The sequence below is a fragment of the Pristis pectinata genome, chromosome 7 (assembly GCF_009764475.1).
Source record: "Pristis pectinata isolate sPriPec2 chromosome 7, sPriPec2.1.pri, whole genome shotgun sequence".
NCBI lineage: Eukaryota > Metazoa > Chordata > Chondrichthyes > Rhinopristiformes > Pristidae > Pristis > Pristis pectinata.
Genome location: NC_067411.1, coordinates 96,754,675 through 96,778,504, shown reverse-complemented (window position 1 = coordinate 96,778,504; position 23,830 = coordinate 96,754,675). Strand labels below are relative to the sequence as shown.

At 39.5% G+C, this 23,830-nt stretch overlaps 1 protein-coding gene across 1 annotated transcript in view; it reads left to right on the top strand.

The window, feature by feature from the left end:
• adgrv1 (adhesion G protein-coupled receptor V1) overlaps positions 1-23,830 on the top strand; it is a 249,447-nt gene that overhangs the window by 171,802 nt on the left and 53,815 nt on the right. Inside the window, exons 56-62 of the mRNA XM_052020663.1 lie at positions 911-1,090; positions 8,659-8,820; positions 9,422-9,542; positions 10,054-10,177; positions 10,741-10,879; positions 14,108-14,293; positions 21,262-21,497. Coding sequence (XP_051876623.1) covers positions 911-1,090; positions 8,659-8,820; positions 9,422-9,542; positions 10,054-10,177; positions 10,741-10,879; positions 14,108-14,293; positions 21,262-21,497 — 1,148 coding nt within the window. The remainder of the gene's footprint in view (positions 1-910; positions 1,091-8,658; positions 8,821-9,421; positions 9,543-10,053; positions 10,178-10,740; positions 10,880-14,107; positions 14,294-21,261; positions 21,498-23,830) is intronic.

Sequence of the window (23,830 nt, the reverse complement as noted above, 5' to 3'; positions counted from 1 at the left end):
AAGAAAGACATAAATTAAACAAATTTTTACGGGAAAAAACACAATTGGAACATAAAAAAACAAAGCAACACTCAAAATGCTGGAGGAACTCAGTGGGTCAGGCAGCGACCATGGAGGGAAATGGACAGTCGACGTTTCGGGTCGAGACCCTTCCCTCCATAGATGCTGCCTGGCCCGCTGAATTCCTCCAGCATTTTGTGTGTTGCTCCAGATTTCCAGCATCTGCAGTCTCTCTTGTGTCTCCAAAAAACACGGTCCATCTTAGTGCAAAGCGGTCATAGTGTTGCTAATCTGTAGTGATTAGGGTTGTGCCAGTTGGTTCAAGAGCTGAATGGTTGAAGGGAAGTAGCTGTTCTTGAACCTGGTAGTTCACAAATTACTACCAAAAAAAGAGATACAGAATAAAAATTTTCTGTAGTGGAATCTATGTGGAAACAAAATAAACACAAAATATAGACAGAGGACTGAATTAGTTTACCAAGGACAATGATCGCAGGCTGCGGATCACAGCGGGAGGTCACCTCAGAGATTTGCTTTGGAAACTGACAAGGCAATCTCTTCAGTTGAAACCTGCACAATGATATTTTGTCAATGTATCATCCATTTCTAGTTAATTAAAACAGCAACCTTTACTCTTGCTGACAGACAGCACACCCGTGGGGGCATTACTGTTGAAAGAGAAACTTCCCATAGGAATGCATCTCCACTTATAACATGGAATTCAATGAGAAAAAGGGTTCAAGTTACAGAAAATCCTAATGAGGACAGTTTTCTGAAAACCATCCCTTCCATAACATGTGGGGGGTTGTACATTGTACTTATAAGAAAGCATAGCAAGTCTCCAACTTTCTTTATTGCAAATGCATGAACCAGAAACTTTCTAACACAATTTTAACATTTTCTTTTGAAGTCTTCTGCAGTTCTAGAAATCATCATAGTGGATGATAATCTGACAGAATTTCTGGAGACTTTCAGCGTTGTACTGACTCATGTGATGGGAGGTGCCAAAATGGGAGATGACAATATTGTTACTGTCAGCATTCCAAATAACGACTCGCCTGTGGGAATATTTGGGTTTGAGGAACGTTCTGTAAGTAGTCTTTTCTTTCTTTCTCAGTCATTTTTAATGTTCAAATTCAGTTGTAATATTTATATGTAATAAGCAGACAGAAACATTGCTGCAAATGATTGTTTAATGTATTAATTTATGGGATATAGACGTCTTTGACAGGCCAATATTTATTGCCTATCCCTAATTGCCTTTGAGAAGGTGGTGGTGAGCAGCCACCTTGAACTACAGTACTGTTTCTAGAGAGGACCCTCGTATAGTGTCAATTGGTCGGACTTTCAGGAAATACATGCGTCAGCAATGAAGGAATGATGTTTGGGTGACCTCGATGAGAAAAATGGCATTCCTTTGCACCTATGCCTTTGTCCTATGTGGTGTAGGTTGCTGTTTTAAGTGTATTTTGCAGATGGTACATACTGCAGCCACAGTGAATGGTGGTGGAACGTGTGGATGTGTGCCAGTCATGTGGGTTGTTTTGTCCTGATCAAAGTCAAGCTTCTTGACTGTTGTTGGAGCGGCACTCTTCATATGTTATGCATAGTATTTTATCATACCCTTGACTTGTGCCTTGTAGATGTTGTGAAGGCTTTTGGGAGTCAGGAGATAAATCACACCACAAGATACCCAGCTCTGAACTGCTCTTGTAGCCGTGGCGTTTATGTTTTTGGTTTAGTTAAGTTCCTGGTCAGTCTGGCTTCCAGGATGTTAGTGGCAGGAACTCTGCAATGGTAGTGACATTGAGTATGTGGTTAGACTCCATCTTGTTTATCATGTTTATTGCCTGGCACTTGAGCTATTTGCCATTTATCAATCCTCATTTTAATGTTGCTGAGGATATGACGCATTCAAGCATGAGCTGTTTTATTTGGGGAGTAGTTGTGAGTGGAATTGAACATTGTACAATAATCAGTGAACATGGAAAATATGGAGAGGAGAAGGCCAAACTCCGCCATTCAATACTATCGCGGCTGATCCTTTCTCTCAGTATCACACTTAATGCCTTTTGTGTCTAAGAATGAATCAATTTCCTTTTCAAATACATTCAGTGGCGTGTCCTCCACTGTGTTCTGCGGTAGAGAATTCCAGTGTTCGCAACCATCCTTGTGAAGAATTTTCTTATCTCAGCCTACTGTATGTCTTACCCTATATCCTGAGATTGCGACCCTTCGTTCTAGACAGCCCCAGCCAGAGGAAACATCCTCCATATCCAGTCTGTATGCTCTTGTTAAGAATTTATGTTTCAATGAGAGATCCTCTCATTCTTCTCAACTCTAGTGAATACAGACCTAGTCTACCAGAGCGCTCTCCATATGACAGTCCTGCTATCCCAGGAGTTAGTCTAATTTTGTTCCATTTGTTGCATTTCCTCTGTGGTAAGTACATCTTTTCTTGGGTAAGGAAACCAATGCATTGCATCATTTCACCAAAGCCTTATATAACTGTAGTAAGAAGCTGGTGCTCCTGTACTCAAAGCCTCTTGCAATGAAGTCCAGCATATAATTTGCTTGCTTAAGTGCTTGCTGCACCTGGTATACAACAACATCCAGATCATTTTGCAGATCAACATTTCCCAATCTATCACCTTTTAAATAATCCTCTGCTATTCTGTTTTTATATGCCAAAGTGGATGATGCCACCTTTATCCGTGTTATACTGCATCTGCCAGCTACTTACCCACTCACCCTAAATCACCTCGAAGACCTTGCATAAATCCACATTTACTTTGTTTAATCCTGTCGATGTTTTCTAAGTGTCCTCTTGTGACATCCTTTGTCATAGACTTCATACTACTGATATTCAACTAACAATTCTGTAGCTCTCTGTTTTCTCTCTCCCTTGTTTTTTTAAATAGTCTGGTAAGATTTGCCACCCTCTATTCTGTGGAAACTGTTCCATACTTTTGGAAGATGGCAACCAAAACATTCACTATTTCTATCTGTTTATGTCTATTTGCATTGTTATTTTATCTGTCTTATTATAAATATATCATACACTTCAGTAACAATGCATTTGGATTTGTCTGTTTACTATTTTATACATTCTTTTGTACTCTGCTCCTATTTGTTTTATTACAACCAAGGCTCCATTTGTTAGTGCACTCTTTTGTTTTTATGCTCTGTCCCTTCTTGAGACAATTCGATTATCTTTATCCCAAACCCCCTCCTTCACTACTTTATTGTTTTACCTCTTTAGTATTCTTAATGTCTCTCCATGGGGACCCTTCCCCAACCCACCTGTATGCTTGCTGCAGTGAAACTCCAGTAATACATTATCCGGCTATTCGGAAATCACAATGGCTCATCAACTGGTGATGTTTCCTGCACTCCCCGAAACTCTCTGGGGCCCTGGTTCCAGTACTCTCCTGAAATTCTTCGGGCGCAGTTCCCATCCTTCCCTGAAACTCAATGGTACCCCAGTTCCCACAGTCGCTTTCAACTTATTGATTTCAGTAGAAAATTGTGTGTCACAAACCAGCAACAAAAGAAACACACTGAGCATGATTCAGTGTTAAAAACTATTTTATTAATCACTACTTATGATAATACGTAAAATAAAAGTAAAAAAAAATGTTAGTATGTTAGAATTCAAAAATGTTAAACCTCGAACGTTAACCCCAAAACTAAACTCTTCGTGTGTGTGTGTGACAAAGTCCAAAACTCCCAGTTCCTGAATGGTTCTTAAAGTTCAGTTCCGCAAGCCATAAGGTGAAACATGAGCAAGGGCTTCTTCAACAACCACCGTTGTCTGAAGATAAGATGTAGATGTAGAAAAACATAGAGAGAGTACATACGAAATCCAAATGTTCCACGATGGAACCCAAACAACACTTCAGTGTTTACTCGGTAGTAACTTCCTCACCCCGAAAAGCATCCGAACCGTGGTCGTCCACACACAAATACCTGTTTCCTTCTACAGGTCAGCAACAAAGTGAACTCCACCGGATTACTTCCAACTTCCATACATGGATTTCAGTGGCAAACACAGTTATTGTTTCTCATCCATCGATAGAGAAAACAAGCAGGCTGGTGTCTCTCTCCCTTCTCTCTCTCTCTTTCTTCTTCTTCTGACTTCTTCAACAACGTCATTACGTCCTTTATCTTCTATTGACGTAAGCACGCCCCACACACACATACACACACACTCTCTATCTTAAAGGGACTTTCACTGAGTCCGTAACATGTGTAACATCTAAAAAAAATAGATGAAAATAAGGAAGTATTGCAGATGCTGGAAATCTGAAATAAAAATAGATATTTTCTTTGTTCTATCCATCCCTTCCCTACCTTTGTAATTTAAAACCCTCTTTCTAAGATCTGGTGAAGGGTCTTTAACTTGAAATGTTAACTCTCTTTCTCTTTCTACAGATACAGCCTGATCTTCTGAGTGTCACTAGCACTTTCTTCTTTTATTTCAGATTTCAGTTTTTGATTTTCATTTATCATTATGGTACATTGTTGGCCTATTTTATATTCAGTTTCTTTTTTAAAATTCATTTCAAAAGAGAAGAATGATTTGGTGGACTTTTAAGATATTGTGACGACATATTAGCACCCACTTTGTGTTTTTACTCAAGGAATTTTACCTCACAATTTCAAGCTCACTGAGTATGTTCATATCTAAATTTTCAGCATAAACAGATAAGCATATAGAAAAGTTGATAGAACTGTAAGCAAGCAAAGTTTAAGGAGAAAAAAAAACACTAAGAAGATTTCCATAAATAGTTGGTAAATTGGTTCATGATTGTAACATCTATCAAGGTAACAGTGAAAGACTTTGAATTGCATACCATCCATACAGATCATTTTATTACAACCATGCATTGAAGTAGTACAAGGACAGATTGCAGAATAAAGTGTTACAGATTACATTTAAAGTGCAGTGCAGGCAGACAATAAGGTGCAAGGCTGTAATGAGATTGATTGTGAAGTCAGGAGTCCATCTTATCGTACTAGGGGACCATTCAATAATCTTATAACAGTGGAATAGAAGCTGTCCTTGAGCCTGGTGGTATGTGCTTTCAGAATGTCCAAAGTGGGTGGAGTCTTTGATTATGTTGGCTGCTTTACCGAGACAGTGAGGTGTAGACAGAGTCTGTGGAGGGGATGCTGGTTTCCGTGATGTACTGAGCTGTGTTCACAACCTCTGCACTTCCTTGCAGTCACGGGCAGAGCAGTTGCCACACCAAGCTGTGATGCATCCGGATAGGATGCTTTCTATGGTGCATCGATAAAAATTGGTGAGGGTCAAAGGGGACATGCCAAATTTATTTAGCCTCCTGAGGAAGTAGAGGCTCTGGTGAGCTTCCTTGGCCGTGGCATCTATGTGGTTGGAGCAGGACAGGCTACCAGTTACATTCACTCCTAGGAAATTGAAGCTCTCAACCCTCTCGACCTCAGCACCGTTGATGCAAACAGTAGCGTGTGCACTGCCCCCCACCTTCCTGAAGTCAATGACCAGCTCTTTTGTTTTTCTGACATTAAGGGAAAGGTTGTTGCCATGAGTTTTTGTGAGTCACAATAAAATTGCTTTTAAATTTTTTCAGTGTGTTACCTTTTTTTAGTTTGATGCTATAAAACTACAAAGAACAATGAACCGTTTCTTTATTTATGATGTTTTTTTCATCTTGTGTGGTGGAATGATACCAGAAATATGTTTGAATTCTTCAGTTTCAGATGGGTAGCCCAAACTGCTGTGAGAGGGCCTTAATGCTGCTTATCATTCCAACATTCTTGCATCAATTCTCCCCTTGATTATTGGATAAATTGACATACATGAGGAATTACAGATTAGAACCAGCTTTAAATTCATGAACCCTATTTTGTGTTTGAGGTTTGCCAACATGGTCCGTAAACAGTCAGGGTTGCCCCATTCTTCTCAAAATGAGTTTAATAATTGAGATGAAAATACTTGAAAACATTTAGCTTTAAAGGGACATGGCCTCTTTGCGTTACTGCCATCGGGGAGGAGGTTACAGGAGCCTGAAGACCCACACTCAGGATTCAGAAACAGCTTCTTCCTCTCCGCCATCAGATTTCTGAACAATCCACAAACCCATGAACACTATCTCGTTATCCCTTTTTTTGCACTATTTATTTATTTTCGTAATTTATACTGATTTTATGTCTTTGCACTGTGCTGCTACCACAAAACAACAAATTTCATGTCATCTGTGATAATAAACCTGATTCTCATTCACTGGAGCTTTGATTTGAACCTTGCCCTGATAGAAAAATCTTCTTTCTCAAAGCTACACAAGGATCATTAGCAATTTATGAGTAGAAGATTACAATTCATTTTAGTGTAGAGATTAATCAATAATTCAAAGATGCTTTCAAATTTTGCTATTGGTAGCAAATCAGTAATATTGTTCATAAATGTCAAAGTAAACACCATATTTTTGCAACTGAAACACTGGTAAGCAATCAGCAGTAACTAATAGGGTTTGAGGAGCTCAAGTGCCAGAAATAGAAATTCTCCTGAGAATTATTGGTAGATTGAAAGTGAAGAAAAATATGGGAAAGAAAAATACTGAGCTGGAAATACTTAATCATATTTTGTATTCAAGTGTTTGATACATGTTATATATTTGCAACATACATATTTTACTTTTAGTGTTTATCATTCATTATAAATTCAGAAAATGTGAAGTCTAGTGAATGAAGCAATATTTAATTTCAAATTAAATTTTCCAAGACTTTTTTTCAATCTTCTTTGGTTGCTTTTACATTTTTTTTCCCCCTTTTAACCACTTCCTTAATGGTCAACAGCACATGATATATACAGCTAAAGACCTTCCAGCTCATTCACAGATAAAGTTATCACAGTGTCACTTGTGTCTCATCATTTCCAGGACTTTTAGATCTGATAGCTGACAAAGAATTTCTTTCCACATGTTGATTGTTATTTGTATTGAAAAGACATTTTATTGGTATTAAAATTGCTTTCCATTGCTTTAAATCTGCGGCTCCTCGTCCTTCTCTCCAGATTTACTTTGAAAACATATCCCAAATATACTTTTCCCTTAATGCGTGATATCTTGGGAATTGCTTTTTTTAATTGCCCTTTTCCCGGCTAGAAAACTCATTTCTATCCTGGTATTCATTCATAAACAGTTCTTTGACAAGGGCTGTCAAAGACCATTAATTTAACATCTGCTTTTTTTTCATAATTTCTGGGGTTTGAATGTCTCCTGATGCCAATTGACCAGAACTAAATATAGCACCCATGTTTCAGATTAGACTATGTATGTCCCCACCCCCATGCTCTGTAGTTGAATATTCTGTTTGTGTTGATGACTGCTGCTGTGCAGTAATTGAACATATTAAATACCAAGACTGCTGAGATCTCCAGACCATTTTGTAGGCTGCACTGTTCAGTCACAAAATGTGTAGTTTTAATGTTCAATGAGTAAAGCAAACACACATTGGGACATTACAACTTTGATAGGTTAGCAAAATTGAAAAATGTTCAAAGTTTAAGTTAAAAACAGAAAATGCCATAAGTATTCAGATCAGGCTTCATCTGTAGAGGGACAAAGGCAGTTCCTCCACTTTAGATATAAATTTTGATGATATTTATGTGGAGGTTAAAGACTTAATGAGTCAGGTGATCTTTCTCGTTTCTCTCTCCACAGATGCTGCCTGACATGTTCAGTTTTCTTGACTTTTCTTCCTTTTATTTCAGATTTCCAGCACTTGCAATATTTGGCTTTGGTTTGGTTATTAAAATCTGGTTACCCAGAGCAAAGTTGAATAGACCTTACTCTATGTTGGGTTCGGGTTAGGTGGATAATCTGATAGACTTTAAGGTTTAGGTTTGGTCAGGCAATGCCTCAGCACTTTATCCAGGTTAGTATGATTAATGCAGTGTATGACGTTGGTGAAACTCAGTGTTCTAAGTACAGGTTTGGATCCCTTATTTAAGGAGAGATATACTTGCAAAGGAGGCAGTTCAAAGAAAGTTCTCTAAGTCGATTTCCTGGATGGAGGAAAGTATAAGGAAAGGTTGAGCAAATTGGGTCTACACTCAGTGGAGTTTAGAAGGATGAGATATTGTCATATAGAAACATATATGATTCTGAGGGGGATTGATAAGGTAGATGCTGGGAGGAATCTGGACCTGGAATACCAGTCACCCATCTAAGCCAGACTTGAGAAATTTATTTTCTCAGAGGCTGATGAATATTTGGAATTCTCTATTCTAGACACACGTGGAAACGGGAAGAACGAATTTCATCAAGACTAAGATAAAAAATTTTTTTGTCAAAGGTGGAGTCATCTTTTATGGGGAACAGGCAGGAAAATAGCAAAGCAGGTTTGATGGGTCATATATCCAACTGCTGCTCCTATTTCTTATTTGCTTATGCATTTCTGCTTGTATCCTCTAATCTTTATCAATGTTTAGGGTTTTATCATCACACAGCACAATGGCATGTTTGACGTTGTTATAGTCCTGACAGTGATTAGATATGGGAACAATTTTAAGGTTTCGAGCTCAGATCAGGTCTGGATTGGCTGTGGTCAGGTCACACTCGGGTCAGGCTTTAATTGTTATCTGTTGGTTATTATACACAAGTTTTGTTCTTTTAGGTGGCTGTTGAAGAACCACAGACATCTGACGATCCAGCTGGCCTCGTATCCTTTACTGTCCGTCGAAAGGAAGGTTATGGCTCAGTTCAAATTGTTTGGCAAGTCGATGAATCTGCAGTAGATGACCTCACACCCCTTTCTGGAGCTTTGATGTTCAATCAGGTACAAAGCATATGTACAAGAATAGAAACAGACTAGCAATAATCTACATTTCAATATTATACAATTTACCAGAGCTAACTTCATTGGCCCAGTTGGCATTTTAGTTTCATTTTTTTAAAACTAAACTTACAGAAGAAAAAGAATGGGAGAACCTATGTGAATATCTACTCCCATCTTATTTTCTGTGACATTTGGTTCCTTGAATATCAAGCAGAGGTAAATAATTGCATTCTATATTTTTTGTTCACTGACGGTACATTTTTGTCCCCTTGTTCTTCAGATCTCTGCAGTGTAAAATAGTTTATTATCTGCAAGAATGAGTTTTATAGATAACTTGTCTGCAAACCTCTACATGGGTACTATCCTTTCAAGAAATGTTTGGTTAAATTCACTTTTTTGTGAGCCCTAGTCAGGCACCTAGTCTTTGCTTGGTGCTTCAACATGAGGGCATAGGTGAGGTTCATAAATTGCTACCAACTGAACTTTTATATGCATTTGTCACATTAGATCAAGATAGATGCATAAGTGTTACGTCATAATATGAACACAAATGTTACTTGACTCAGAAGGTTAGCAGTCACTTTCATTTTTGTTGTGTTAGACTGAGACGACAAAGACACTTGTTTTACACATTTATCCAGATGCTCTTCTGGAGGGAGAAGAACAATATATGATTCGGCTGATATCTGCCTCTAATAATGCAGAAATATCCCCTGTACATGGTAAGTCTATGCAACTCATTGATGAATGCAACAGTTTTAACAATAAATGGGAAGAATCAATCAGGTTTATTATCAGAGACTTATTTGACATGAAATCTGTTGTTTTGTGGATGCAGTACAGTGCAAAGACATAAAATTACTATAAATTACAAAATAAATAGTACAAAAAATAGAAAACCAAGTAGTGTTCATGGACCATTCAGAAATCTGATGGCAGAGGGGAAGAAGCTGTTCCTGAATCACTGAGAGTGGGTCTTCAGGCTCCTGTACCTCCTCTCTGATGGTAGTAATGAGAAGGGGGCATGTCTTGGATGGTGAGGGTTCTTAGTGATGGATGCTGCCCTCTTGAGGCACCGCCTCTTGAAGATGTCCTCAATGGTGGGGAGGGTTGTGCCTGTGATAGAGCTGGTTGAGTCCATGATATGAAAGATATGTCGGTCTGCAGAAATAAGAACTTCTGTGATTTTACATTTATTCTTTTTACTTTATTTGATGTATGTTTCTTCCACAGGAAGTGCCACTATCATTATTTTAGGTGATCATGCATCATCTGGTACAATTGCCATTGCTGAATCAACCAAACACGTTCTAATTGGAGAGCCAACCAGCGAGTACAATGGGACTGCGCTAGTAATGTATGTCAGTTTTATGAAAACACTTTTTGCAGAAATTTTGAAGGCTACCATATAAGAATTAATCCATATTTTAAATTTGTGCGATGGTGTATTTTTGAAAGCAGAAGTTGCATTCATTAACATGTCAGTTGTGTCTTCTTTCATTATATTAAATTCATGCTCATGAGGGTTCAGTTTACAGTGTTTGGCTCTGCCTTACTGGAGCCACTTGATTCAAAAAGGGTAAATATTAATGAGCATATACATATAATTTCTCCTATTCATTGATAAAGATTTGGATCTTGCTTGTAAGTAATACAGTTAACAAACATATCAACAGACAGACTTCAACTTCCTTTCCCAATACAATCCACCTTGCAAAAGAAAAAAAAATCAGAGAAAACTCGCTGTTTACAGACCCATCCATTCGCCATGATCAGTATATATTTTTAAAAAATTTTATCATTGGCAAAATAGAGGTGTGAACTCCACAATATAGTTTTGACACTATACATGTTACAGTAAATGCACAAAATCTTGTTGCTAAATTCTTAGGATTATTGCACACACTTATTTTGCTTCAGGTTGGTGCGTGGTCCAGGAGTTTTTGGTGATGTTACTGTTAACTGGATTATAATTCCAGCATCTCTGAATGAATTTGCTGAAGTGAGCGGAACTGTTTTCATGCGCGACAGGCAGTCATCTGCCACTATTTTGCTACAGGTATGAGAAACAAAAAACTGAATACTGCGTGGAATATGTCAGACTAGGAAGCTTGATCATTCAATGCTGATGAATTGGGTTTTAATCATTGTGATAATAAAGTAGCTATACTTATTCTCAATGCTTTGTGTTATGGGTATGGGTGTGGCTTGGGATGATAATAGGGTTGGGACAGGGCTTTGTGAAACATGGCCAGAACTACAACTGCAGATTGTTTTCATGCCCATTACTTAACATTTGCATCTTATTCTGTGAGTACTTCCGATAAATGTAAAGCTTTGCCTCTCCCAACAATTTAATCTTGAAACGCTATCTCCTGTGATCCATCTGCTTCCAATGACTACCATTGCACCACATCTCCCTGCACCACCCAGTTTGACTCCATGCTTCCTTTGTCCAGACCACTGATGGGACTCCCTCCACTGGCACAATTTGGTGGATCCCAAAGTTATCCCTCTGCCCCCACTGTACCTAGCTGCTCCTTGTGAAGAGGATTTTCTGTAGATCCCCAACCTGTCAGCATTGTCAGTTCAATCTCAAAAAACAGATGAAGTGTCATTGAAAATTGCATTAATACAGTAATAAACAATTTTGCACCATTTCTGAGAGAGTTAATATGTTCATTAATATCACTTGGTGTTTTAGGTGTGAATGTCCCTTGTCTCTTGAGCTGATTCTCCAGCATATCCACACAGAACATAGAACAATACAGCACAGTACAGGCCCTTCAATCCACAATGTTCTGCCAACATTTTATCCTGCTCTAAGATCAATCTAACCCTTCCCTCCCACATAGCCCTCCATTTTTCTATCATTCATATGTCTAACAAAGAGTCTCTTAAGTGTCCTTAATGTATCTGCCTCCACCAGCAGTGCATTCCATGCACCCACCGCTCACTGTAAAAACTTACTTCTGACATCCCCCCCTATACTTTCCTCCATTTACCTTAAAAATATGCTCCCTTGTGTTAGGGATTTTCACCCTGGGAAAAAGTCTCTGACTGTCCACTAAATCTATGCCTCTTATCTTGTAGACCTATCAAGTCACCTCTCATCCTCCTTCTCTCCAAAGAGAAAAGCCCGAGCTCATTTAACCTATCCTCCAATCCAAGCAGCATCCTGGTAAATCTCCTCTGCCCCCTCTCTAAAGCTTCCACATCCTTCCTATAATGAGGCAACCAGAACTGAACAATACAATACTGAAGCCTCTTGAGCCAAAGCCTCAGTCCCCCAATTCTAACACTGGTCCACTCCAACAATGGCCACTCTGCTTGACCCTACCTTCTTTTTATTGGCTGCTGTTAATTGGGCAATCAACTATGAACAATTTGCAAATGTGCCCCTTTTAGACTCCTGCAAGGTGAAACTCACAAGCACAAAGACTCAAATCTCGCTCCCGACTCCCAACTCTGCAAGGTGAAACTCATAAACAGAGACTCACCTCTTTTCAAAGCTCCCGCTCCAAATCTCATGATGCCAACAGTTCTGTAACACCCCAAAATGTTGGTCTAAATAATGGCGGTTGTTTTCCCTCATGGAAGAGCAACTTTTCTAATGGTTCAAAGCAGTGTTACTTAAAGAGTCAGACATAGTTCTCTTGCAAACGTCAGCACACCACAGCCTGTTCCACCACAAAATATAGTGGCCTGAAATGCCAGGAGATATCTTGCTAATCGAGAGGTAGTTCCATGTTCATCAGATGAGAAATCAGTGGGGGAAAAAGAAGAAATCCATCTGGCAAAATCGATGGCCAGCTGATAGCACCATTTTTAAACAGGCATTAACACATTTTGACTTAAGAGCTTTAAGAGCTTCAGGGAGATTGCTAATGCTGTTATCTATCACCTGTCCATTCAAGGTTCCCAGGGTGCTACCTTCATCAAAACGTCTTGTGGAAGCAATGTCAATGTGGGCTACGTTTCCTTTAGATTATCCTCACTAATATCTGCAAAACAAAGTACAAATGAGGACACCTGCACTGCACTCAAAGTAAAGGTCACCCTTACTCTTAAAGCTTAGCCTCGGGACTCTTCCTGGAAGTTTCTGCTGAAATATGCCAGACATTCCACTGCATTACAATGGTGATGGTGGGGAACCTTTGATTACCGTGACTTCAGCATTCAGAGCCAGCAGGGCCTTTGTCTGCATTGCAGAGTTCCCTAAAGTTCAGACATTCACAGAAGGGATTCATGTCCTCACAGACATATCCATGGCAACTTCCTGCTAGACTACCCCTGCACAAAGGAGATGCTCTTTTTTAGGTTCCTATGCTCCTTGTGAGGATACTGCCACTCCTTTTCATCACTGGGGCACACTTTCATTCCTTGTCAATGCTCCCAGTGCCTGGAAATGTAGTTTGCAGGAGCACTTCCTAGGATCAGTTGTGATGATTGGTACTAATGGTGCAAGAAATTTGACCAGTAGTCCCTGAAACAGAATTTGGTTACATGAGCAAGCTGATAGCACAGTTTTTAAACAGACACTAACACATTTTGCAATCCTTTTAGAGCTTTAGGGAGGTTGCTAATGCTGTTTTATCATCCAGCACAGATAAACTTGGTATTGGTTTATTATTGACACTTGTACCGAGGCACTTGTCTTGCATACCGTTCGTACAGATCAATTCATTTCACAGTGCATTGAGGTAGTACAGGGTAAAAACAATAACAGAATACAAGGTAAAGTGTCACAGCTACAGGGAAATGCATTGCAGGTAGACAATAGGTGCAAGGTCAAACAAGGTAAATTGTGGGGTCAAGAGTCCATCTCACCATATAAGGGAACCGTTCAATAGTCTTAACACAGTGGGATAGAAGCTGTCCTTGAGCCTGGTGGTATGTGCCCTCAGGCTCCTGTATCTTCTGCCTGATGGGAGAGGAGGAAGAGAGAATGACCCGGGTAGCTTCACACCCAAAAAGCATCTAACCTGTGATCAAGCTTCCTCTAGGCACTCTTTGGTTAAAAGCTGTGGAACATTCAGGAAACCACTGGGTTTCCAGTCCCAGTGTTTTGATTGCCAAACCACCACCTTGCTCCCCAATACCAGTGATAGCTTCAGGCTAAAGTCTAGGTTTTGACTGGCTGCATTCTCTCTATGGAAGCTGATGGCTTCTGACCTTCTCTGGTTTGGTTAAAGAATTTGCATATAATTGCATTTGGTGCATACTATTGAACTTGCACCTCCTTAGATATTCAGCTTTTAACTGTAAAATTAATGTTGTTATTCAGGCAATAAAAGATGATATTCCTGAAGAAAAACAGTATTACCAACTTCAGCTGACAGGGGTCAGTGGCAGTGCTGTAATTAATGACACATCAAACTCTGCTAATATCACCATGGCAGCCAGCGATTTTCCATATGGTCAATTTGCATTTTCATATGAAGATCTTCAAGCCTTTGAGAATGGAAAACAGGTACCACAATTTAAAGTACATTCTTTGTTTAATTAACAGCAGATAGTTAAAATGAATTATCTCAGTAAATTGAGGAAGACTAGATTCTATTGTATGAAAATTATGTTTTGCATCATATCAAAATTTACATTCCTTATCACGAATGATTTGCTAGTTACCATATATGCGCAAGTAAAATAGGCAGCTAATGAGGACATTATCGCTTGAGCACCTTCACAGCTGTGCGGAAGCTCCAAGTTAAATAGCGTCCTTGCTTGGAAATGTACTTTGCCTTTTTTATGTATTCACACGTTACTCATATCGGAGCTACACCAAAAACACTGGAGTTTTCTCATCACAACTACTGCAGAAGATCATGAAGATTGCTTTTCACTACCTTCAAAGGCATTTAGAGATTAACAACAGATACTGAAAACCCTACTCCTTTGAGGAGCAATAGATGAGAAATGAAATGTCTTTGTACCATAGTGCATTTATTAAGAAATTCTATAAGTATATAAAGAGCAATAGGGTAACTAGGGGGAGAATAGGTCCCCTTAAGGATCAGTATGGTCATCTATGTGTGGAGCCACAGGAGATAGGCAACTCCTTAAATGAATATTTCTCATCTGTATTTACCAGGGAGAAGGTCATGGAAGCTAGGGAATTCTGAAGGTTGTGCCTTTGTTTAAGAAAGGCAGCAAGAACAAACCAAGGAACTGCAGGCCAGTGTGCCTAACATCAGTGGTGGAAAAGTTACTGGAGGGGATTCTGACAGACAGGATCTGTCAGGATTTGGAAAGCCAAAGACTGATTAGGAATAGTCGGCGTGGCTTTGTGCATGGGAAATCATACCTCACGAATTTTATTGAGTGTCTTGAAGAGGCAACCAAGAGGATTAACGAGGACAGGGTGGTAGATATTGTCTATGTGGACTTTAGCAGGGCTTTTGACAGGGTACCACATGGTAGGCTGGTCCAGAAGATTAGATCATATGGGATTCAGCGTGAGCTAGCCAGTATGAAATTGGCTTGGTTGAAGGACTCAGAGGGTGGTAGTGGAGGTTTGTTTTCCATATTGGAGGCCTGTGACCAGTGGTATGCTGCAGGGATCAGTGCTGGGTCTCCTGTTTGTCAAATTTATTAATGATTTGGATGAGAATGCAGTTAACATGATTAGTAAGGTTGTGGATGATACCAAAATTGCTGGTATGGTGGACAGTGAAGAAGATTACTTAAGGCCACAACAGGATCAAGATCAACTGGGAAAGTGGGCCAAGGAATGGCAGATGGAATTTAATTCAGACAAATGTGAAGTGATGAAGTTTAACCAGGGCAGGACATGCACAATGGATGACAGGGCCTTGGAGAATGTTGTGGAACAGAGAGAATGAGTGGTTCAAGTGCATTAATTCCCTGAAAGTGACAACATAGGTAGACAAGGTGGTGAAGAAGGTGTCTAACGTGCTTGTCTTCATCAACAGGCCATTGAGTAGAAGAGTTGGGCTGTCCAAGATGTTGGTGAGACCACACCTGGAATATTGTGTGCAGTTCTGGTTGCCCAGCTATAGGAAGGATGTGATTGAGCTAGAGAAGGTGCAGAAAAGATTCACGAGGATGTTGCTGGGAAAGGAAGGCTTGATTTATAAGGAGAGACTGGATAGGCTGGGATTGTTTCCCCTGAGGTGAAAGATTGAGGGGTAACCTGAAAGAGGTTCATAAAATCATGAGGGGCATAGGTAAGATGGATTGTCATAGTCTTTTTCCCAGAACAGTGGAGTCAAAAACTGGAGGGCATCAGTTTAAGGTGATAGGGGAAATACTTAAAGGGTGGTGGGCATATGGCATGAGCTGCCAGAGCAAGTGGTAGGAGCCGGTAGAATTACAATGTTTTAAAGACATTTGGACAGGTACACAGATTGGAAAGGTTTAGAGGGATATGGGCCAAATGGGAATAGTTCAGGAAGGCACCTTGGTCAACATGGATGAATTAGGCGGAAGGACCTGTTTCCGTGCTGTATAACTCTCTGACCCTATTAGCAAATGGAATTTGTTGCTGTTTCCACTAACCTTGACTACATGTCTGCCATCACTAAACCCAATGCAACACTGCTGCTCTTGCTCCTCAAGTTGCAATACTACTTCAAACAGTGGTTGAATTCTATGGTTGTCTCCACTTTAAGGATGCAGGCAAGCTGTGAATTAGCACTGGTTAGTATCAACAAGTGTGTAGCAGTCCTGAAATTCCCCATGCCTGATGACTGGCTAAACATTGCAGCCTACAGCTACTGAATGCATAAGAAGCATATACAAACCAACAACATCAGGGTAAACTATTAAATGCTCTATGCGCAGTGCCCTTCGAGTTTAGCATTTATTGAGTTGAGTTTCTAGCTCAGTGTCTTGTAAATGGTATACTTCATATTCTGATGGCAGTGGATCCACTCAATTCCCAGCCATTTTAGTAGATGTACAGGTGCAGACATCGATATAATCAGTTTGTCTGCTTCATTGCTTGCTGTGAGTGCCTGTGATTTTTCCCAATCTCGAAGCAAGTTATTTATGAAGATTGGTGAAGGCGAGAGGGCAGATGGACTCGAGTCCATTTATTTTATTTTGAATTGGGCTGATTCAGAGCATATAGTTGACATTGACTTAGTACTGACATGTAAAACATTCATGACCTAAACCAAGATTGTGATGTTATAGATTTTGTTTCAGTTTCAGGAATGCCATTGCTTTGAGGCTGTTGAAGGAAACATTAATCTAGAGGCACATTGTTGTGCAATTTCAGCAGTAGTTTACACTACTGTAATCTCTGTATGTAATAGCTGCTTCTTTCAATATGGCAAAAATGACCAGAGCAAGGTTACTTAAATAGAAGGTCTTTGGAACAAGACATCATTACTTTGTTTAGGTGCTCAATGTGCTATAAGTGTCAGTACACTAACCAGTCTTAAGGTTCATGACTGCATTGTTACTTTCAAAGATAATAACATAAGAAATAGGAGCAGGAGTCGGCCATCTGGTCCGTCGAGCCTGCTCCGCCATTTAATAAGATCATGGCTGATCTGGCCGTGGACTCATCTCCACCTACCTGCCTTTTCCCCATAACCCTTAATTCCCCTACTATGCAAAAGTCTATCTAACTGTGTCTTAAATATATTTAATGAGGTAGCCTCTACTGCTTCCCTGGGTGGAGAATTCCACAGATTCACGACTCTCTGGGAAAAGCAGTTTCTCCTCATCTCCATCCTAAATCTATTCCCCCAAATCTTGAGGCTATGTCCCCTAGTTCTAGTCTCACATACCAGTAGAACCAACTTTCCTGCCCTTATATTATCTATTCTTTTCATAATTTTATATGTTTCTATAAGATCCCCTCTTATTCTGAATTCCAGCGAGTATAGTCCCAGGCGACTCAATATCTCCTCATAGGCTAACCCCCTCATCTCTGGAATCAACCAAGTGAACCTCTGCACTGCTTCCAAAGCCAGTATATCTTTCCTCAAGTAAGGAGACCAGAACTGCACGCGGTACTCCAGGTGTGGCCTCACCAGTACCCTGTACAGTTGCAGCATAACCTCCCTGCTCTTAAATTCAATCCCTCTAGCAATGAAGGCCAACTTGATAACCTGTTGCACCTGCAAACCAACTTTTGCGGTTAATGCAAAAGCACTCCCAAGTCCCTCTGCACAACAACATGCTGCAATCTTTCACCATTTAAATAATAATCTGGTCTTCTATTTTTCCTTCCAGAGTGGATGACCTCATATTTACCAACTTGTACTCCATCTGCCAGACCCTCGCTCACTCACTTAACCTATCTATGTCTCTCTGCAGACTCTCCACATTCTCTGCACAATATGCTTTTTCACTCAATTTATTGTCATTAGATACTCTACACGCTACACAAATTGTTAATGTATATCATGAAAAGTGGGTGCCCAGCACCGACCCCTGCGGCACCCCGCTCACCACTGATTGCCAACTAGAGAAACACCCATTTATCCCAAATGTCTGCTTTCTATTGGTTAACCCATCCTCTATCCATGTTGATACATTACCCCCAAATCCATGCATCCTATAAGTCTTTTATGCGGCACCTTATCAAATGCCTCCTGGAAATCCAAGTTCAAAGCATCCACCTGTTCCCCTCTATCCACTGCACTCAAAGAACTCTGGTAAGTTTGTCAAACAGGATCTGCCCTTCCTGAATCCATGCTGTGCCTGTCCAATGGAACCACTTCTATCCAGATGTCTTGCTATTTCTTCCTTAATGATAGCTTCAAGCATTTTCCCAACCACAGAGGTTCAACTAACTGGCCTACAGTTCCCTGCCTTTTGCCTACATCCTTTTTTAAACAATGGCATGACATTCGCTGTCTTCCAGTCTGCCGAGACCTGCCCAGAGTCCAGAGAATTTTGGTAAATTATCACAAATGCCTCTACTATAACTACCACCATGTCTTTCAGTACCCTGGGATACATCCCATCAGGACCAGGGGACTTGCCTACCTTTAGGCCCACTAGTTTGCTCATCACTCCCCCTTTAGTGACAGCGATTGTATTGAGGTCCTTCCATCACATCCATAACATCTCTCTTTAGCATGTCAGACATGTCCTACACCGTGAAGACCGACACAAAATAGTCATTCAAGTCATTTTCCACATTAGCCAGTATTAATTCCCCCTTCTCGTCTTCCAAGGGACCTATGTACCCTTTTCCGCTTCACATAATTATAAAAACTTTTACTATCTGTTTTTATATTTTGTGCTGGTTTACATTCATAATCTATCTTCCCTTTCCTTATTGCTTGCTTAATCTTTCTTTGTAGCTTTTTAAAGTTTTCCCAGTCTTCCAGTTTCCCACTACTCTTGGTGACTTTATATGCATGAGCTTTTAGCCTGATGCCTTCTTTTATTTCCTTTGTTATCCAAGGCTGACTCTCCCCACCCTTACTGTCCTTGCTTTTAACTGGAATATACTTTGTTGAGCACCGTGAAAAATCTCTTTGAAAGTCTTCCACTGTTCCTCAACTGTCCCACCATATAGCCTGTGTTTCCAGTCTACGCTAGCCAACTCCTCCCTCATCACATTGTGGTCTCCCTTGTTTAGGCATAATACACTGGTTTTAGATTGAACCATTGCACGCTCCATTTGTATGAGAAGTTCAATCATTCTATGATCACTCTTTCGAAGAGGATCCTTAACTACAAGATCGTTAATTGTATCTGTTTCGTTGCACAGGACCAGATCTAAGATAGCATTTTCCCTTGTAGGTTCACTAACATGCTGTTCAAGAAAGCTGTCACAGATGCATTCTATGAAGTCCTCCTCAAGACTGCCTCAATCAACTTGATGCACCCAATCTATGTGGAAGTTGAAGTCCCCCATGATAACTGCCATTCAATTCTTACATGCATCAAATATTTCTTGGTTTATTGCCTGTGCCACTGTAATGTTATTATTCGGTGGCCTGTCGACAACTCCTAGCAGTGATTTTTTTTCCCCTTTACTATTCCTAATCTCTACCCAGATGGACTCAACATTCTTCTCCTTAGATCTTATATCGTTTCTCACTATCGTCCTGATCTCATCCTTAATTAAGAGCACTACCCCACCTCCCTTACCTTCCTGCCTATCCTTCCGTATTACCTGATACCCTTGGATATTTAATTCCCACTCATCTCCACCCTGCAACCATGTTTCTGTAATGGCCACTAAATCATACCCCTTTGTACTGATTTGTGCCACAAGTTCACTGACCTTGTTTCGAATACTACGGGCATTCAGGTAAAGTGCCCTTACACTCATTGTCCTTTTAGAATCTAGTAACCTTTGTGTTTGACTCTTCTGTTCTCCACTCTTACGTTTCTCTTTTCTAGCTTTTGCTCTGGTCTCTGCTTTGCTTCCCTCTGGCTTTCCACATGGATTCCCATCCCCCTGCCATATTAGTTTAAACCCTCCCCAACAGCTGGCAAGCAAGCCCCCTAGGACATTGGTCCCAGTCCTGCCCACCCTAATATTTCAAACCTGATATTTCATTAGGTAATTTAGCTAGTTACAAAAATCAATTTTGAGGGAGAAAATTACACAAACATTCTAAGTTAATCTAATAATTTAAGAACAGAAGTGGAGGAGGTAGAATGCTTATTACATGTGGGTGTGTGAAAATCTATGGTAATTATTCACCAGTAGAGATAAGGGTAAGCCATCTGAATTTGGCTCAGTTAAAATATTTATGACATTTAGTAAAAATTGATCCAAAGGCAGGTTATATTATGTAGTTATGATATTTTTAAGAAAATCTATGGTAATTATTCACCAGTAGAGATAAGGGTAAGCCATCTGAATTTGGCTCAGTTAAAATATTTATGACATTTAGTAAAAATTGATCCAAAGGCAGGTTATATTATGTAGTTATGATATTTTTAAGAAAATCTATGGTAATTATTCACCAGTAGAGATAAGGGTAAGCCATCTGAATTTGGCTCAGTTAAAATATTTATGACATTTAGTAAAAATTGATCCAAAGGCAGGTTATATTATGTAGTTATGATATTTTTAGGAAAATATGCCACTTGTGCTCCTGGATGTAAAGCTCATTAAAAACTTGATCTTTACAGATTTCTAAAAGTAAGCACTTTGGAAAATAAAAATAGCAGATGTCTTTGCTGATGCACACTTAACCTGACAGCTATTTTTGTGCTAATGTAGTTCTTGAGCTAAGTTTAGTGTATTTGCTTCGTAAAAAATGCCATTCACAAGTAGAACTGACTTGTTTGTTGCTCCTATCCTTTCAGCATTTATGAATTCACTGTTAGCTACTGACACCTATAATTTTATAATGTTTTAATAATTGGTAAACAACAGAAGTATTTTTCAAAGAAACACCTAATCAAATAATGCAATGCTGACATTGTTTTACAAGGAGAAATATGTGTACATAACTCTATTTTCCCTTCAAATTTTGTTTTCCTTGTTAGGTTAATGTTACCATTGTGCGATCTCATGGCAGTTCAGGCCACATTCACCTGTGGTATCAAACATACAATGGGACTGCACTAGGTGACATAGATTTTGCATCCAGTTTTGGGCAGTTGTTATTTGAACCAGGGGAACGAGCTCGACAAATACCAGTTGATATTCTTGATGACAGTATTCCTGAAGGCCCCGAGGATTTCTTTGTAAAAATTCTTAAAGTGGAACTTCAGTCAGACAGGTAGGTAATTGAATGATAGTACTGAGTAATTTCACAATTGGGAAAGGGTTTTTAGTGCCATTTAGAACTATTCAGGTAGGGAAATAATTTTACCCTGCTTACCACCAAAAGGAAAATGACATTTCAAACAGTAAAGATACTTTAAGGGCATTTCCACATTATTGACCAACAGATGAAAGGAGGTCCATTGTGCCTTTTTGCTTTAGCACTGTTTTACGTAAAAGGAGTAAACATTTTGTTAAGGTTTTGATTTCTTTTATTAAGTCCACAAAATAGTCAAGATCTTAATGCAAAATTTGGGTGTCTTGTTGTATTGGTATTGGTTTATTATTGTCACGTACCGAGGTACAGTGAAAAACTTGTCTTTCAAACCGATCGTACAGGTCAATTCATTACACAGTGCAGTTACATTGAGTTAGTACAGAGCGCATTGAGGTAGTACAGGTAAAAACAATGACAGTACAGAGTAAAGTGTCACAGCTACAGAGAAGGTGCAGTGCAATAAGGTGTGAGGTCACAACAACGTAGATCGTGAGGTCAGAGTCCATCTCATTGTATAAGGGAACTGTTCAATAGTCTTATATCAGTGGGGTAGAAGCTTTCCTTAAGTCTGGTGGTACGTGCCTTCAGGCTCCTGTATCTTCTACCTGATGGAAGAGGAGAGAAGAGAGAATGTCCCGGGGGCATGGGGTCTTTGATTACGCTGGCTTTTCGTTCAGTGCAGTTAGTTTGGTCAAGTGACGTGTTTATAAAAACTGAGAGAGCAGTTCTTTATAATTGTGGATCTCTGCAGATCACTAGCTTGTACAGTTTTCAATGGGTGGATTGCGTCAGATTTGATTAATATCATTTACTGTCAACATGTAACTTGTGTTTCTGCTACACAGAAAGATGGTTTTCAGAAGACCATCCTTGCTAAGGTCTTTATTGATCAGGGGGCTGGGGGGATATTCTGACTTGTCCAGTGAAGAAGCTTTCATGGGAGATATTGCAAATGTTGTTTTCCACATTTCAACGGCAACTGATTTTCACATAATTGTAAAGACAACATTCAAGCTGCAGAGATTGTTTCTAGGAAGCTATAAGAAACTGTAACTGCATTTGCCAGAGTTGATGTAACATTTGCGTTTTGGAGGTCACCCCTGCATAGATGGTGGTTGGACAATGGAGAAATGGTCAATGGTTTTACATAAAGAACTGGATGTGATGGACATATTGAAACTATTTTTGAAAAGCTTTTCCAAGAATCAGTCCACCTGACTTCTGCTTGAAAATTTTCAGCTTCTATCCCATCTGGAGAGGTTGAACAGCCTTTCCTTTTTTTGACTTGAATTAATGATGCGTAATATTGGGCTACTGGTGTTTGTGTAAACTACCATTTAGTGCATTTGTAGCATCAGGTAATCAGTGCTGTTCTATTTCAAGTCCTTCTGGAAGTTGCCACCTCAGAGGTCAATTTTTGGTTTTATGAACATAAGCTTCCTGTCCCCACTTTGTTAGAACTAATTGATTTTTGTTCAAAGTGAGCTTAATTGGCTTTTTTGTATTTGGCCAATGGAAATAAGGGATACCATTCTTTTAGCCCAGATTATTAATTAAATTTTATGTTTTATCATTGCACAGGGATATTTTCCTTTCAACTTGATTTAGTTTGCCACTTAGAATTTAGAACTTAAGTTGGAACTCGTTTACCATTGAATAAACCTGCAAAAAAGTGGCAGTTAACGGTTAATTAGATGGTCAGGTAGCATCAGAAACCTGAAGTGGCAGTAATTACATTCCACAGAAATTGAGTTAGTCCAAATCAAAGTTGACTTTATTGCCATATGCACAAGTACGTGTGTGCACTGGTGGAATGAAAAACGTACTTGCAGCAGCATCACAGACATACACAGCATTATATAAGCAGCATTCACAAGAAAAACATAAATTAAAAATAAATTGTACACAATTTTTACAAGAAAAAAACAATTAGAACAAAAAAAAATCAGTTTTACTGCAGAGTGATCAGAATGGTCATAGTGTTGCTAAACTGTAGTGGTGATTAGGGTTTTGACGGTTGATTCAAGAACCAAATGGTTGAAGGGAAGTAGCTGTTCTTGAACCTGGTGGTGTGGGACTTCAGGCTTCTGTACCTCCTGCCCAATGGTAGCTGCGAAAAGATAGTATTTGAGTATCGAGGTTGTGGTATAAGTATATAGATGAGTGAATAATTTCTCCTGTTGTTCTGAGTGTGGAAGCAGAGTACAGTTTAAGTGGTACACAAATTGAATGCACAGGTCAGGAGTTTAATCAGTGATGAAATTGGATGCAGAGCTTGAAAAAAATTAAGA